General features: G+C 40.3%; 1 protein-coding gene across 1 annotated transcript; it reads right to left on the bottom strand.

Annotated features, from left to right (window-relative positions):
• Nucleotides 1-894: 894 nt before the first annotated feature.
• LOC124122642 lies at nucleotides 895-14367 on the bottom strand. The gene is made up of 4 exons (XM_046485743.2): nucleotides 14012-14367; nucleotides 8449-8669; nucleotides 5128-5285; nucleotides 895-1159 (listed from the first exon to the last, which is right to left on the bottom strand). The coding sequence occupies exons 1-4, from the start codon at nucleotides 14316-14318 to the stop codon at nucleotides 964-966; spliced, it is 882 nt and encodes a 293-aa protein (XP_046341699.2). The 5' UTR covers nucleotides 14319-14367; the 3' UTR covers nucleotides 895-963.
• Nucleotides 14368-15029: the final 662 nt, after the last annotated feature.

The raw sequence follows: 15029 nt of genomic DNA, 5'->3' as shown, positions 1-15029 counted from the left end.
TGTGTGTGAGCGCGTGTGTGTGTGTGTGTGTGTGCGTGCGCGTGCGTGTTTGTGTGTGTGTGAGTGCGCGCGTGTGTGTGTGTGAGTGCGTGTGTGAGTGCGCGCGCGTGCGTGTGCGTGTGGTGTGTGTGTGTGCGTGCGCGCGCGTGTGTGTGTGTGAGCGTGAGTGCGCGCGTGTGTGTGTATATATGTTTGTGTGTGTGCGTGAGTGCGCGCGTGTGTGTGTGCATGTGTGGGTGTGCGTCAGTGCGCGTGTGTATGTGTGTGTGCATGCGTGCGTGCGTGCGTGCGTGCGTGTGTGTGTGTTTAGAGTTTTCAGGGGGCGGGAGAGTGGGGGGGCGGGGGGGGGGGGGGAGGGGAGGAGGTAGAAGCATCCTGGGGCAATATGTGATAGAATTAGATAAAGGGTATTATTCGGTCACTGCTTTTAAACAGGCTTTAAAACACGCATTCGTTTTCAAACTTTCTTTGTCATAGCATACAGCTCGTCCTGCATACATTACATATGCTTAGGGAATACTGGGGGCAAGTATTTTCTTTAATTTTGTGTCTGGATAAAAAATTGTTGTTATTTTTTTCAAAATAATCCAAGACCCCCTCCACAATATGAAATGATCGGTGCCTTGGATACCTGCGCAGATTATACCAAATATTGTGGGCCCTTTTGTATCTGTATATATCGCCATTGTGATGCCACCGTCTCGGTAACCGTATTTATAAAAAAGAATACACATTACAAATAATAAACATATATTGGTTCTTGTATATTTTTACATGGTCTATCTAATAATGTGAAATAATGAGCCGTTGCATAGATGCAAAGTAAGACTGAGCCATTCGCCGCATTTACCGCGAAGTTATGGACGGAACGCGTAAGCAAAGGGGCCTGTCCAATCCATTGATAGCGTGTTGATTTGGAGAGCACTGGATCCGGCACTGGGCTGACATATGCTGTACATGTCGTCATGAATTACCTGTTAGCGTCCCCGTGGTGGTCATCTCACTGTTGGTGGTGTAGAGGAACTTGGGTATCATTGCTGGGGTATCCCAGTCACATGGGTGACTTCCATCATTTCCATCGATGACCATCATCCACATTACATCTTCGGGGCAGAAATCGTAGGCGTGGCTGATCATGAAGCGACGAGTAGTTGGATGTCTGTCAAGAGACCATTGCTTTGAGGGTACATTAGTTTAAGTATTGATGAATGTTGGGTTGCCTATAAAGAGTGTATTTTACAATTACATTATGTATTATTTGAAAATAGGAATGACTGTTTAATTGAGATATCCTCTTGTCTATAATTCCAAAACTTCGTCACATTTGTTCAAATGGCCATGTGCAGTGTCTACCATGTCTTATGGATGAGTACATGACCATGTATATCGCGTCTTTATCAATTGGTACATTGTCCAATATATTACGTCTTATAGATTAGTACATGGTCATTTATATCACTTCTTATATATTGGTACATGGTCATGTATATCACGTCTTTATCAATTGGTACATTGTCACATATATCACGTCTTATAGATCAGTACATAGTCATGTAAATCACGTCTTTATGGATTAGTACATGGTCATGTACATCACGTCTTATGGATAGGTACATGGTCATGTATATCACGCCTTATGGATTAGTACATGGTCATGTATGTCACGTCTTATGGATTAGTACATGGTCATGTATATCACGTCTTTATGGATTAGTACATGGTCATGTACATCACGTCTTATGGATAGGTCCATTGTCATGTACATGAAGTCATTTAGAATTAGTACATAGTCATGTATATCACGTCTTTATGGATTAGTACATGGTCATGTACATCAAGTCTCTATCGATATGTCCATGGTCATGTATATCACGCCTAATGGATAGGTACATGGTCATGTACATCACGTCTTATGAATAGGTACATGGTCATGTATATCACGTCTTATGGATCAGTACATGGTCATGTTTATCACGTCTTTATAGATTAGTACATGGTCATGTATATCACGTCTTTATGGATTAGTACATGGTTATGAACATCAAGTCTCTATCGATAGGTCCATGGTCATGTATATCACGCCTAATGGATTGGTACATGGTCATGTACATCACGTCTATGGATAGGTTCATGTTTATCACGTCTTTATGGATTAGTACATAGTCATGTATATCACGTCTTATAGATTAGTACATGGCCATGTATATCACGTCTTTTGGATCAGTACATGGTCATGTATGTCACGTCTTATAGATTAGTACATGGTCATGTAAATCAAGTCATTATGGATAAGTACATGGTCATGTACATCAAGTCATTATGGATAGGTACATGGTCATGTACATCACGTCTTTATGGATAGGTACATGGTCTTGTACATCACGTCTATGGATACGTTCATGGTCATATATATCACGTCTTATGGATAGGTACATGGTCATGTATATCACGTCTTATGGATAGGTACATGGTCATGTACATCAAGTCTTTATGGATAGGTACATGGTCATGTATATCACGTCTTATGGATAGGTACATGGTCATGTATATCACGTCTATGGATAGGTACATGATCATGTACATCAAGTCTTTATGGATAGGTACATGGTCATGTATATCACGTCTTATGGATAGGTACATGATCATGTACATCAAGTCTTTATGGATAGGTACATGGTCATGTATATCACGTCTATGGATAGGTTCATGGTCATGTACATCAAGTCATTATGGATAGGTACATGGTCATGTACATCACGTCTTTATGGATAGGTACATGGTCATGTATATCACGTCTTATGGATCAGTACATGGTCATATATATCACGTCTAATGGATAGGTACATTGTCATGTATATCACGTCTTATGGATCAGTACATGGTCATGCATATCACGCCTAATGGATCAGTACATGGTCATGTATATCACGTCTTTATGGATCAGTACATGGTCATGCATATCACGCCTAATGGATGGGTTCATGGTCATGTACATAATGTCAATGGATAGGTACATGATCATGTATATCACGTCTATGGATAGGTTCATGGTCATGTATATCACGTCTATGGATAGGTTCATGGTCATGTATATCACGTCTTATGGATAGGTACATGATCATGTGCATCAAGTCGTTATCGAGAGGTATATGGTCATGTATATCACGTCTTATGGATAGGTACATGGTCATGTATATCACGTCTTATGGATAGGTACATGGTCATGTACATCAAGTCATTATGGATAGGTACATGGTCATGTACATCACGTCTTTATAGATAGGTACATGGTCATGTATATCACGTCTTTATGGATAGGTACATGGCCATGTATATCACGTCTTATGGATCAGTACATGGTCATGTATATCACGTCTTTATGGATCAGTACATGGTCATGCATATCACGCCTAATGGATGGGTACATGGTCATGTACATAATGTCAATGGATAGGTACATGATCATGTATGTCACGTCTTATGGATAGGTACATGGTCATGTACATCAAGTCTTTATGGATAGGTACATGGTCATGTATATCACGTCTATGGATAGGTTCATGGTCATGTACATCACGTCTATGGATAGGTTCATGGTCATGTATATCACGTCTTTATGGATAGGTACATGGCCATGTATATCACGTCTTATGGATCAGTACATGGTCATGTATATCACGTCTTTATGGATCAGTACATGGTCATGCATATCACGTCTATGGATAGGTTCATGGTCATGTATATCAAGTCTTATGGATCAGTACATGGGCATGTATATCACGTCTTTATGGATCAGTACATGGTCATGCATATCACGCCTAATAGATGGGTACATGGTCATGTACATAATGTCAATGGATAGGTACATGATCATGTATGTCACGTCTTATGGATAGGTATATAGTCATGTACATCACGTCTTTATAGATTAGACCATGGCCATGTATATCACGTCTTATGGATTAGTACATAGTAATGTCTATCACGTCTTATGGATTAGTACATGGTCATGTTTATCACGCCTTTATGGATTAGTACATAGTCATGTATATCACGTCTTATAGATTTGTACATGGCCATGTATATCACGTCTTATAGATTAGTACAAGGTCATGTATATAACGCCTTATGGATCAGTACATGGTCATGTATGTCACGTCTTATAGATTAGTACATAGTTATGTACATCACGTCTTTATGGATAGGTACATGGTCATGTACATCACGTCTTTATGGATAGGTACATGGTCACGTATATCACGGCTTTATGAGTTGGTACGTTGTCACGTATGTCACGTCTTTATGTAAAGGTACATGGTTATGTCCGGACACCGTCAGTTTAGCACAACGTTTTCTGGAAGCCCAGTCCTCGTCGTAGCCACAATTGTAACGTTCGTTATGTGGTGCCAGAAACGTATGATTGCTGGTTCGAATCCTAGACCATGATTAAATGGTTATGGTTTTTTTAGCATCATGCCAGTACTCGTGGATTTCACCAGAGTGATAAACTTCTTACATCTGCATCACTTGCCTAATGGAGGTGGCATACCGTGATACAGATGGCATACTGTAACAGTTGAAAGCAGCCACATTAAACCAAACTCACTCACTCACTCACTGAACAATGGCTGTACATGTTAGTTAGATCTACATGTACACGACAATTAGTGTTTATGCGTATGTTTGTACTGTAAACGATTCAGTTCGATCACATATATCATTCATGAACATTTTATTTGCACTTTAAATGTGTAAAATTCACAATTTATTTCATTAATATAAATTTTCATTTCGTGATATAAAGGGACCTACCATTTGAAATTTCGGGGGGCTGAGATTTTGTGTGAAGACACTTGATATCTTTTCAGCTACAGTTGCAAAACCAGACATTTTAAAAACTTTAAACTAAGAGCCTATATATTCTCCATTTTTTAAAAACAAAACACACACACCTGGCAGCAATGATTTTTTGTGGCAGGCAGTGTATTTTGTTTTCAAAAGTCTGAAGCATAAATAATTTTTGAGCATTATCTTGGTACATATATTTTTTTCGATAAAATCCCAGGTCACCTTCCTCCCTCAAGAAACTCAAATGATCGGTCTCTAATAAATATATTGAATACTTACCCTGTGATACTGAAATAATTAAAAGATGACGTCGTGAGATCAGTCCATGTTGAACTAATCACTCTGGTAGGCGAAAACCAGGACATCTTGTTAGTTCCGGTCCCATTAAAGATAATTTCACTTCGAATTTGATTGTTGTTCATCAGTAGCACTTTCACCTGAAAGAAATCCTCTTGTTTTTGATAATGCTGTGAGATAAATGCTTTTTATCACACACGTTAGACACACATTCACGCTAATTTATGTTACAGCATGACCTCGACACATTTATTTACAATTTGCCCTGATAAAGCTTTTATATTCTTAACAACGACGTTAAACAATAATCAATCAAAAATTCATATGCATGATGTTGTTGGCTGTTTAAGGACACTGACCACTTAACACTGACCACGAGTAAAGGTAGTAATGAACCTATCGCTGCCTGTCAATCAAGCAACATGACCGACCACTCAGGAAGTCCTGAGGTATACAGAACTACACAGGACTGTGATATAAAAAAGAAACGTGTGATTTGTGTGAGGTAGGAAAATACATTTATACGAGGAACCGTACAAGGTATTGAGCCAAAATATTGTGGAGAGATTGTAGTCATCTCAGTTACATGGGTACATAGGAAAAGTCCAAGGTGAAGGTCAGCTACCATCAATAACGCGTATGTCCCCCGTTGGAATCGATAGCGGCCCATGGAAGAGACGAGTATGCGAATAACATCCTGGGGAATGGTAGCCCACTCGGCCTGCAACGCAAAAGCCAACTGCTTCAACGTCTGGGGTTGTGGTTGACGCCGGCGTAGCCGTCTATTCAATTCATCCAACAGGTGCTCTATCGGGTTCAAATCCTGGGATCTTGGGGCCAGGGGAGAACATCAACGTTGTTGTGTAGACAGGCTCTTGTGATCCGTGATGTATGCGTTCGAGCGTTGTCCTGCTTGAATACACCGTTGCCGTTGGCTGCAATTGGGAGGACGTGTGGTAGGAGAGTTTCGTTTACGTATCGTTGAGCCGTCAGATTGCCTTGGATATGGACCAAACCTGTCCTGCCATGATGAGAGATACCCACCCACATCACAACGCTACCCCCATCAAACCTGTCCACTTCCTGTCCGCAGTTTCCGGCGTAACGTTCTCCCCGATGTCTGTAGACTCGTGCTCTTCCATCCCCTCGACGGAGGAGAAATCTTGATTCGTCGCTAAACAAGACATCTCTACATCGCAGTTGAGGCCATACCCTGTGTTGACGACAACAATGCAGTCGTTGTTGACGATTTTGTCGATTTAATACGACGCGTCGAAAAGGACGTCTTGCTCGTAGACCTGCTGCTCTTAAACGGTTTCGTACGGTCTGATCGGAGCGCAGTCCGGGTATTTGGGATGCGGTTGAGGTTGCTGTGGTCGTCCTTTCACGTAGGTGGCGCAGTCAGATGTAGCGGTCTTGGGCGGGGATGATTACTCTTGGTCGTCCCGACCTTGGCCGATCACGTGTTGGCCCATGCTGTTGAAACCCATCCCATAGCCTTGTGATGGTGCTGAGCGCTAAACCCTCGCTACAGCTGATCGGGATTCCCCTGCCTGCAAGCGGCCTATGACGTTGTTTCTTTGCACTTCTGTTAATATTGGCATGTTGTTGAACTGTCACTGTTCCGTTGACGCAGATGCCAGGCAATCAAAAACCCTGCACTTTAATACCGTTCATAATGCTGCTGCACGTGCAGCACTTTCAGATCCATGGCCCTCTATGACCACTGGGTGCGTTTTTTCCTAATCGTACGTGTTTCCCGACTAATGGAATGCATGTCCTTGTTGTGATCAATTTGATCCGGGACATTTGACACTACACACTACACTGACACTGACACACATTAAACCTCTTCATTTTGCACCTTTTAGTCCGCTAATCTTGCTTTTATGGCCAAATATATCCGTATTGCGGTGTGTGTTTTTAAGAGTATATTATCTGCAAAGCGTAATTGCCTATCATATACAGATCTAAAAGAAGAAAGGAGTGAAAAATGCTAGAAACATTAAATAAAAGTTTGAAAGTGTGTCTAAAACTATTTTAATACAAAAACGAGCGTGGACGTCCGAAATGATCACTTGTGGTGGGAAAACATCTGAACAGCATCTACGGAAATGTACATGTCTTGTTATTAAAGGTATCTACAGATGATAATCAGGAGTAACATGGATGACTATGCCGAGTTTGGGGGCGTGGTTAACTCGGCTCTTGCAATGTTGATGCTGGTGCCACTTCGTCTCTCAGAATCGGACAGTTCATACCATATCGCTTACAGATGGCGAGGTTATAACTATTGAGTAATTATAACAACTGAACACATTCAGATGATTCATACCTTCTCTGAATTACTTCATTTAATAAATGTGAATGTTATACTCTAAATGTAAATAATAAACTGAAGAGCAAAAGAAACTATGTCTCTAAATTTTTCGTGTCACATGTTTCATTTTAAATTAAGTTGTAATATATCTACTGAATGAACTGGCGCTTAGTCAGTTCTAATAAATTACTTCTACATAGTTTTGCTTTAAAATATATTTTGATTTAAAAATAGATTAAAATATGCGCATAGTACACAACTGCTGATGGGAAACCTAGTCATGATGTCTTTGAAAATAATTAAATTTGCTTTTTTAGGCACAAAGTAACAACATTTCAAACATGGTAGAGGTCACGTGGTTGCAAATATATTTCTTACCCAGATTACTTTCTATAAACTGTTTCAGGAATGAATGCAGGTTAAATATACCCAATAAAATTCAAAAACAGTTGTTTCAATTTTCAGTTACATAAAAACAAACACGATATACATTCTTTTGCACCTCTGTAAATGTATTTTCTGTTGTGCTCTTGCATTGGTCTGATACAATGGAACCAGTTCGGAATGGTATCGCTCGTGTTGAATTATTCTCTTTTTTTCACAACCTTGTTTCATATAAACATTATGCATTACGAATGATCGTGGTCGTCATTAGGCCGTTAGTTGTATAGGACATGATTACTACGCTAGTTTGTTCATACAATTTTCTCTCATGCGTGTGTGTGTGTGTGTGTGTGTGTGTGTGTGTGTGTGTGTGTGTGTGTGCGTGTGTGTGTACGACTGTACGTGTGTGTGTGTACGACTGTACGTGTGTGTGTGTACGTGCGTAATATATATGTTGGAAAACATTTACACGCCAATAAACAAATATTAAATTTTAGTTCTCGAAATTATGTTTTGCTATCTCCTTTAGGCGCAAACAAACAAAGAAAACCACTTTAGACAACATGTGAGACGAACTAAAATCGTTCATATGTGCGTACCAGCTGTACACTAGCTGTTTCCCATGTAGAGATAATCTTGCTTCTGAAATGATCATCACAAGGACGAGATGTGTTGGGTGAGAAACAGCCAGGCTTCAATCGAGGTGGTAGAAGTGGGTGGTCGTGGTAGAGGTTGTCGTCCAACCACGCTGAGTAGATGGACGTCCCTGTTTCACTCTGACCCCGGAACACCACTGTCCACCCGTCCCAGGACAACACATCTGCAAGATCATATGCGATATAAAACACATTATTTTATGTAAAATCAATGTTCTAAAAGCCTCATATTCCACTTACTTCTGGGTGGATTCCCGAGAAGAACATCTCCCCGGTATCTCATGCTTGTGGCAAGAGGAAGAGACTAATGAAGATTCGGTGGTCAGGCTGACTGTGTCATTGAGCCTAATGGCGAGGATCTTTTCTCAAGCACCAAGTCAGTGCTTTGTATGACCGAGAGTAAAACCACGCCGCTAAACATAGCTCAGTATGTCATTAAGAAACCCATATTTAGTTCGTCATCTCATATTTAGTATAACACTTGCTCTTGTGTAGCTCTGTACAAGCAATTGCAGTGCCTCAGACTACTGAAGAACCAGCACCTACGAGACAAGATGTACAAAGGGTGGCTGAAACGTTATGTGCCTAACTACGACAGATATACAGTACACACATAAAAGTGTGCATGTCTTAAATACAATACTTTCCAAGCTAACAGGATGCATTTGAACCACATACAGAACCAGCCAGGCATCAAAGTGACTTGGTATTCTCTGTTGATAAAAATGGACAAAACAGGCTACCATGCTGCCATCAAGTATCTCCTTCTGAAAGGACAAACTCCAACTACAATCCATGCGGACATGATGTCAACCTTTGAGGATGATGTTCCTTTCTTTGTCACTGTTAGGAGGTGAGCAGCAGAGTTCATGAGAGGAAGAGGGATCATCAAAGATTAGGAAGACCTTCAACCTGTGCCACCTCTCAGCAAAATGTTGATTAGATACATGGTATTATCATTGGTGATCGACGATTCAACACGCGTTGAAAACAATAGGCATCTATCTCATGAGAGGGTTGAGAACATCCTAAGGAATGAACTGGGCATGTCAAAGGTTTCAGCGCTCTTGGTTCTAAGCCTTCAGTTTCAGGTACGTCCCGTGAGAAATAACGTCATTTCGAAGCAGAATGAATTGCTTTAGTAAAGCATTTTGTAACCATGGATGATTCATGGGTTAAACGCCATAGATTAAACAATATTCAAAACAGTGGAAACATCTGACGTCTCCTCCTACGACGAAGCCACCGTCAGCTGTTCGTCAGCTGTTACATCAGCTGTTCCATCAGCTGACAAGGTGATCGCTTCAGTTTTCTGGTATTTCAAAGGAATCCTACTGATGGACTACCACCGGAAAGGTCAATATGGCCAATGTGGCGTTACACAAGATTACACGTCATGTGAAACATAAGGTGTGCAACCAATTCTATCAAAGCAGTCCATCATAATTTCAAGATATATATTTCAATTCCTATATTTCACGAATTACCTACAAGATAAGAGGAACTACGGCTTAGGAGTAGGTTGTTCCATAAGTTACCCAAGACAGTCATTTCAAAGAAACACAGAGGGTTTCCCGATCACAAGTAGAAACATCAGTCAATCTAATTCTGGAACGACGTCACTTATTATTACCCACGCGGTATTACGTTAACAGGTAAACATTACAAACTGTTTTTAAAACGGGTGCGTCATTGCACTTGTTTTGGAGTTTGATAGGCTGATACGCGAACTTTGACCACTCTGGAACTACTTTGGATTGATTGATTGATTGATTGATTGATTGATTGATTGATTGATTGATTGATTCATTGATTCATTCATTCATTCATTCATTCATTCATTCATTCATGAGTATATTTTCAAACATAATTAAGAATGGATACCTACAGTGAATGTTTATTCAATGAAACAAAATTGTAAACATGATACATGTGCATAATATATGTCTTCAATTACACAAGCATTTAATATAAAGTGTAATGATCTTGTTCGAGATAAATGTAAAATACATTTCTGTTTAGAATTGCCTGCTGTCTGATTGGAAAATGTCCGAACAAAGGGGATGAGGCGTTTGAAAAATCCATGTACAAACGAATGTAGACGAATACTGACCTACTTCAGGTAACTTACCAATGTTGATGAGGTGAGGTAAAATGTGGAACGTCGCGTTCAAGTATATTTCAAATATATTATGATGTTAAGCACGTTTGCGTGGCTGCTTGTACTTGTCTGGATTTGTGCTGTTATCATAGTGCTAGCCCACTTTAATACAATGCCGCAGTTTCACAGAGATACCCAACTGAGACACATTATAGGGATTGCGAGGCATTTAGTCCCTGCTTTTCTCCCTTAATGTCGACACCAGGCAGGGTAACAACAAGTACCATCTTTGGTCATTTTGGTATGAGGCAGCAAGGGGACCGAACCATCGACCAGACGCTCTGTCCGCTGGACCACGGGGGCGGCCCTTATGCTGATGATGTTGTCATACCATCTGAATCATATATGGGTTATCGTTTATGAATTCCAGACAGATGGCTCACCTTTCCAACACAACATTTCAATCTGACGCTTTCACATGGCTACATGCAGTAAATTTGTGCATGTCAACCTAACAATGTCGATAATCATCCCGCAGGCTTGTTTTTTTCTTGAATTTGCGTCTTTGAATAAGCTAACATGTTGTGTTTGCTCATCCATATGTAGGTATAATATTTCAAATCAGCGTGCTCTGTAAAGAACACAATCCTGACGTGTGCCTGATTCATCAGTACGGCAATAGCAGTGTTGTTTCATCGATGTAAGATATCATGCATATAATGCATAACATTAGTGGAAGTGAGGCGAATATGTTGGGACAAAGGTTTACCATAAGCATGATTGCCTTGTGGTTAAAGCGTTCGCTCGTCACGCCGAAGACCCGGGTTCGATTCCCGACATGGGTAAAAAGTGTGAAGCCCATTTTTGGTGTCCCCCGCCGTGATATTGCTGGAATATTGTTAAAACCGGCGTTAAACCATCTTCACTCACTCACTCACTCATTAGCATGGATTTCCAAAGTATTCTGCATTCTCCATATTTATATTGCAGGATGTTCGGGTGTGCATGCCAGAAGCGATGGGCTCTATGTTGGCATTGTCCATACTTTGTATTCATACACATTTAGCTCTCCTTATTAGGACGCATAGACACAATGGCTTAAGTTGTTGATAATTGAAAGAAAACATCGTTGGTAATAAAGCTCGTTCCCATTACATTTAGTCTTTTTCCCAAGTGGCATATTATTAAGCGGCATAAACTTGATATGAAATTAGAAGCTATATCTTTGTGACGTCATCCACTTTCAAACAATTCAGTCTCTAGCCTAAGTTTCTTGCGTTCAACATGGTATCTTCTCCACAAGTCAGAAAACTGTGACAACCCTTGAGACTTACACAGTCCATTCAACAACTGATATATATGTGTATTGTCACTTGCGAACAGATTATACAATTATATAACTATGTGCAACAAAATGGTTAATTTTCATTGAGAAAATGTCATAAAACGTGAAAAGCTATTTCCATTTGCGCATTTACCTTTGTCTGGAATGGAATGGCTGTACACGCCAATGGTTGTGCACGCCACATGCAGGCAGCGAAAACCTTCGGACAGCTGGCGATAAGGTCACTTTGGTGTGTAAGTTACAATGTCATACTCCTAAATGTCGCTGTGGTAGAAGGAGATCTTAATTAGTTTGACAAACAGTCTGTCCAACTGATAGACTTCCATTATCACCGACTACTCTCATTTCAAGTTTCGAGTGTGTGTACAAACAAGAGAAGAGTCATTTCTCGTTCAAGGCAAATTGGTTTATGGCAGTGGTGCAATGCCAAGTCATCATTGCGGAGGAGTGTGGGAACAACTATCATTAATTAGCCGATCGACATGAAGTGAGAATTACTGAAAATAATTACACCGATATCCTGGCCCTTATTGGTAAAACTATAAGTTGTCGACCGGTCTCAAGGTGATGTAGTCTATGTGCCGCAAGCGGTACTTCACACCATATACCCCGAGATAGACTAACATCTAGTCTCTCAAATGAACATTTTTTACGGGGGAAAAAAAACAGTTCTTAAAAGTTATAGTTACAAAATGTAATCAAACGGAGCCAAAAGACTTACTTCATTTTCAGAGCTCAAACAAATGTGCATAGCTTTGATCCTTGGAATTTCATAGCACGTGTAAAGATTCCTACCACCCATTACTGACATGCTACTGAAGGTGCGTGTGACAGGAATGTTTACTGCACCTAGTACTTCTCCCCAAACACATCCTCTCACTGAGGGTTGTAAGTGTCCAATGTACAGAAATCTATTTTGAGGAGCTCAGGGGTACCAGCTCAGAGGCGGCATTTAGTGTTATTCTAGTCTGTCATATAGACCCTGAAATACATATATCTAATACAGTCCATGCAAGTCTATAATGTTTGGCAAGTCTAGATTACTGCAGTATCAGGAAGAAAGTCTCTTGGCTCCTTTTTATTATTGTTTATAACAATAAGTTTACAAATGTTATATTCTGTAAAATATCTTCATTTCAGAGACTAGATGTTAGTCTTGTGTGATTCCTATGTCAAGGCAACTTGATCTATTGAAACTCCTCCAAAGATTTCAAAGTAACTTAATATTTCTACAAAATCTGAAGGTTCTGTTTGCACTATGTGGACAGGGTGATTGATGCAGCATCGAACAAGAGAAATTTTTATTGGAAGTACAAAGACAGAGCCATGTCTTCTGTTTGAAAACGTCAGTACATCGGGGATGTTCTGCAAATAACGTGTGTCGAATAACGAGGTGAGGAAACACAAGTTGACAATGCTTGAAGCCGACTTCTGACATCATTTGAAAAGACAGTTGTCTATTTGTACCAATCCCACAGAACCAAAGACGGATGTTCTGTATATTTGCTTTCATCAGTAACACAGCAATTAGCTTATCAACGTTTCTATTCATTTTTAACCAGAAATGAAAAACGTTTAGAAATCATCTTTTCTATCCTTACCAGGGTAACAAGAGTCATCGGGAGATGACATCAGTATGACATGGGCTTTATTGGTTTCAGGGTCTGTATGGCAAACTAACTCAGGGAGACAGCACAGAGAAAAAAGTCTTGTGAATTTTACTAACTTAATTAGTAACAATGGCCAGCACTCACTTCACTTACATTATGTGGGGGTACATCAAGGACTTTATGCGATGAAGGACAATCACTTGATTGTCTGGTCCAGACTCGATTGTTTACAGACCGACGTCATATAATTAGAACATTGCGGCGTTGAACAAGAAACAAACAAACAAACAAAAACAAAAATATAAAGGAAATGAATTCTCGGACCCCTTTCCGGGATTTAAAATAGAATAAATATTTGATGATTAAAATAATTTATATTCTGAAAGATTCTTGAGAACGTATGGATATCATTTCATATAGTATACAGACAACAAATGTAAACAATCGTACCTGATCTGGGTTCCATGTAAACCCAATCGTTGCTTTCCATAAATGTTGAATCACCATCGAACAACTTCACACTGTGTAGTTCGCAGATACCCTCAGTCTGACTGAACGAAGCACTTGCACAAGATGAAGCCAGACAGTGATTCAGACACCACATTGCAGACCATTTGGTAGGTTTATAGCCCACAGTCGACATGGGTGGGTTCGTTAAGCGATATCCACGTGCCACTGAATAAAGTTCTTGTCGCATTTCTGCTGAAGCCACCGCCATTAGAAATAACAGCTGCTGTAGACCAGATTGTGTCATCATTTTAACAATACCTGCATAAAGTAACGGCGGATACTGTCGGTAAGTTTAGGATTTATCCGTCGGCTCAACTCTCCCTGGAGACTCTCCCTGCGTACAAGATGTTGGTTATATAACCAGATCTGGGAGGGGACGCTGGAATATTGATCCGTTAGATTTACTGAGGCTTTTGTACTACTGGAGGCTTTTCAACCTTATGGAAATAGGTAGGCAACTCCCACTTAGTATACTGAATACAAAGAAACAGTAGCCATTGGTTGTGAGACAGTGGACGTCACGAGAGATACTGTGAGACAAGGAGACCGCTATCACCTGGGTCCACGTCACGAGGGATGCTGTGGGACATTTAAAGACGAGTCAAGTGCAGCAATACTGATTGTATCGTCCTCTGATTTGATGCATGTCAAACGGTGGGAGATCCTTTCAAACTATCATGACCGGAATCCACACGGGGCTGTCTATTTACTGACTTGGCATCGGTTTATAGCTTGATTTAGCTCACGAATACATACCGAGTAACGCAAGATGTCATTGTATCTCACTTGAAGACCGTGATCGACTTGATCAGTGTACGTTCTTCTCGAGGGGGATCAATACGGACAATGGTACTTTTAAAACAATAATGATCACTTATGATCCCAGCTTGCTATTTCTGTCTTTGGCGCCTTACCAATGATCTTGTGTTCCATCTAAGGAGTAAACCTGTTCCAGTAT

This window comes from Haliotis rufescens, unplaced genomic scaffold (genome assembly GCF_023055435.1).
Source record: "Haliotis rufescens isolate VD_foot unplaced genomic scaffold, xgHalRufe1.0.p SCAF_16, whole genome shotgun sequence".
Lineage (NCBI taxonomy): Eukaryota > Metazoa > Mollusca > Gastropoda > Lepetellida > Haliotidae > Haliotis > Haliotis rufescens.
This window is presented reverse-complemented; position numbering and strand designations above follow the sequence as displayed.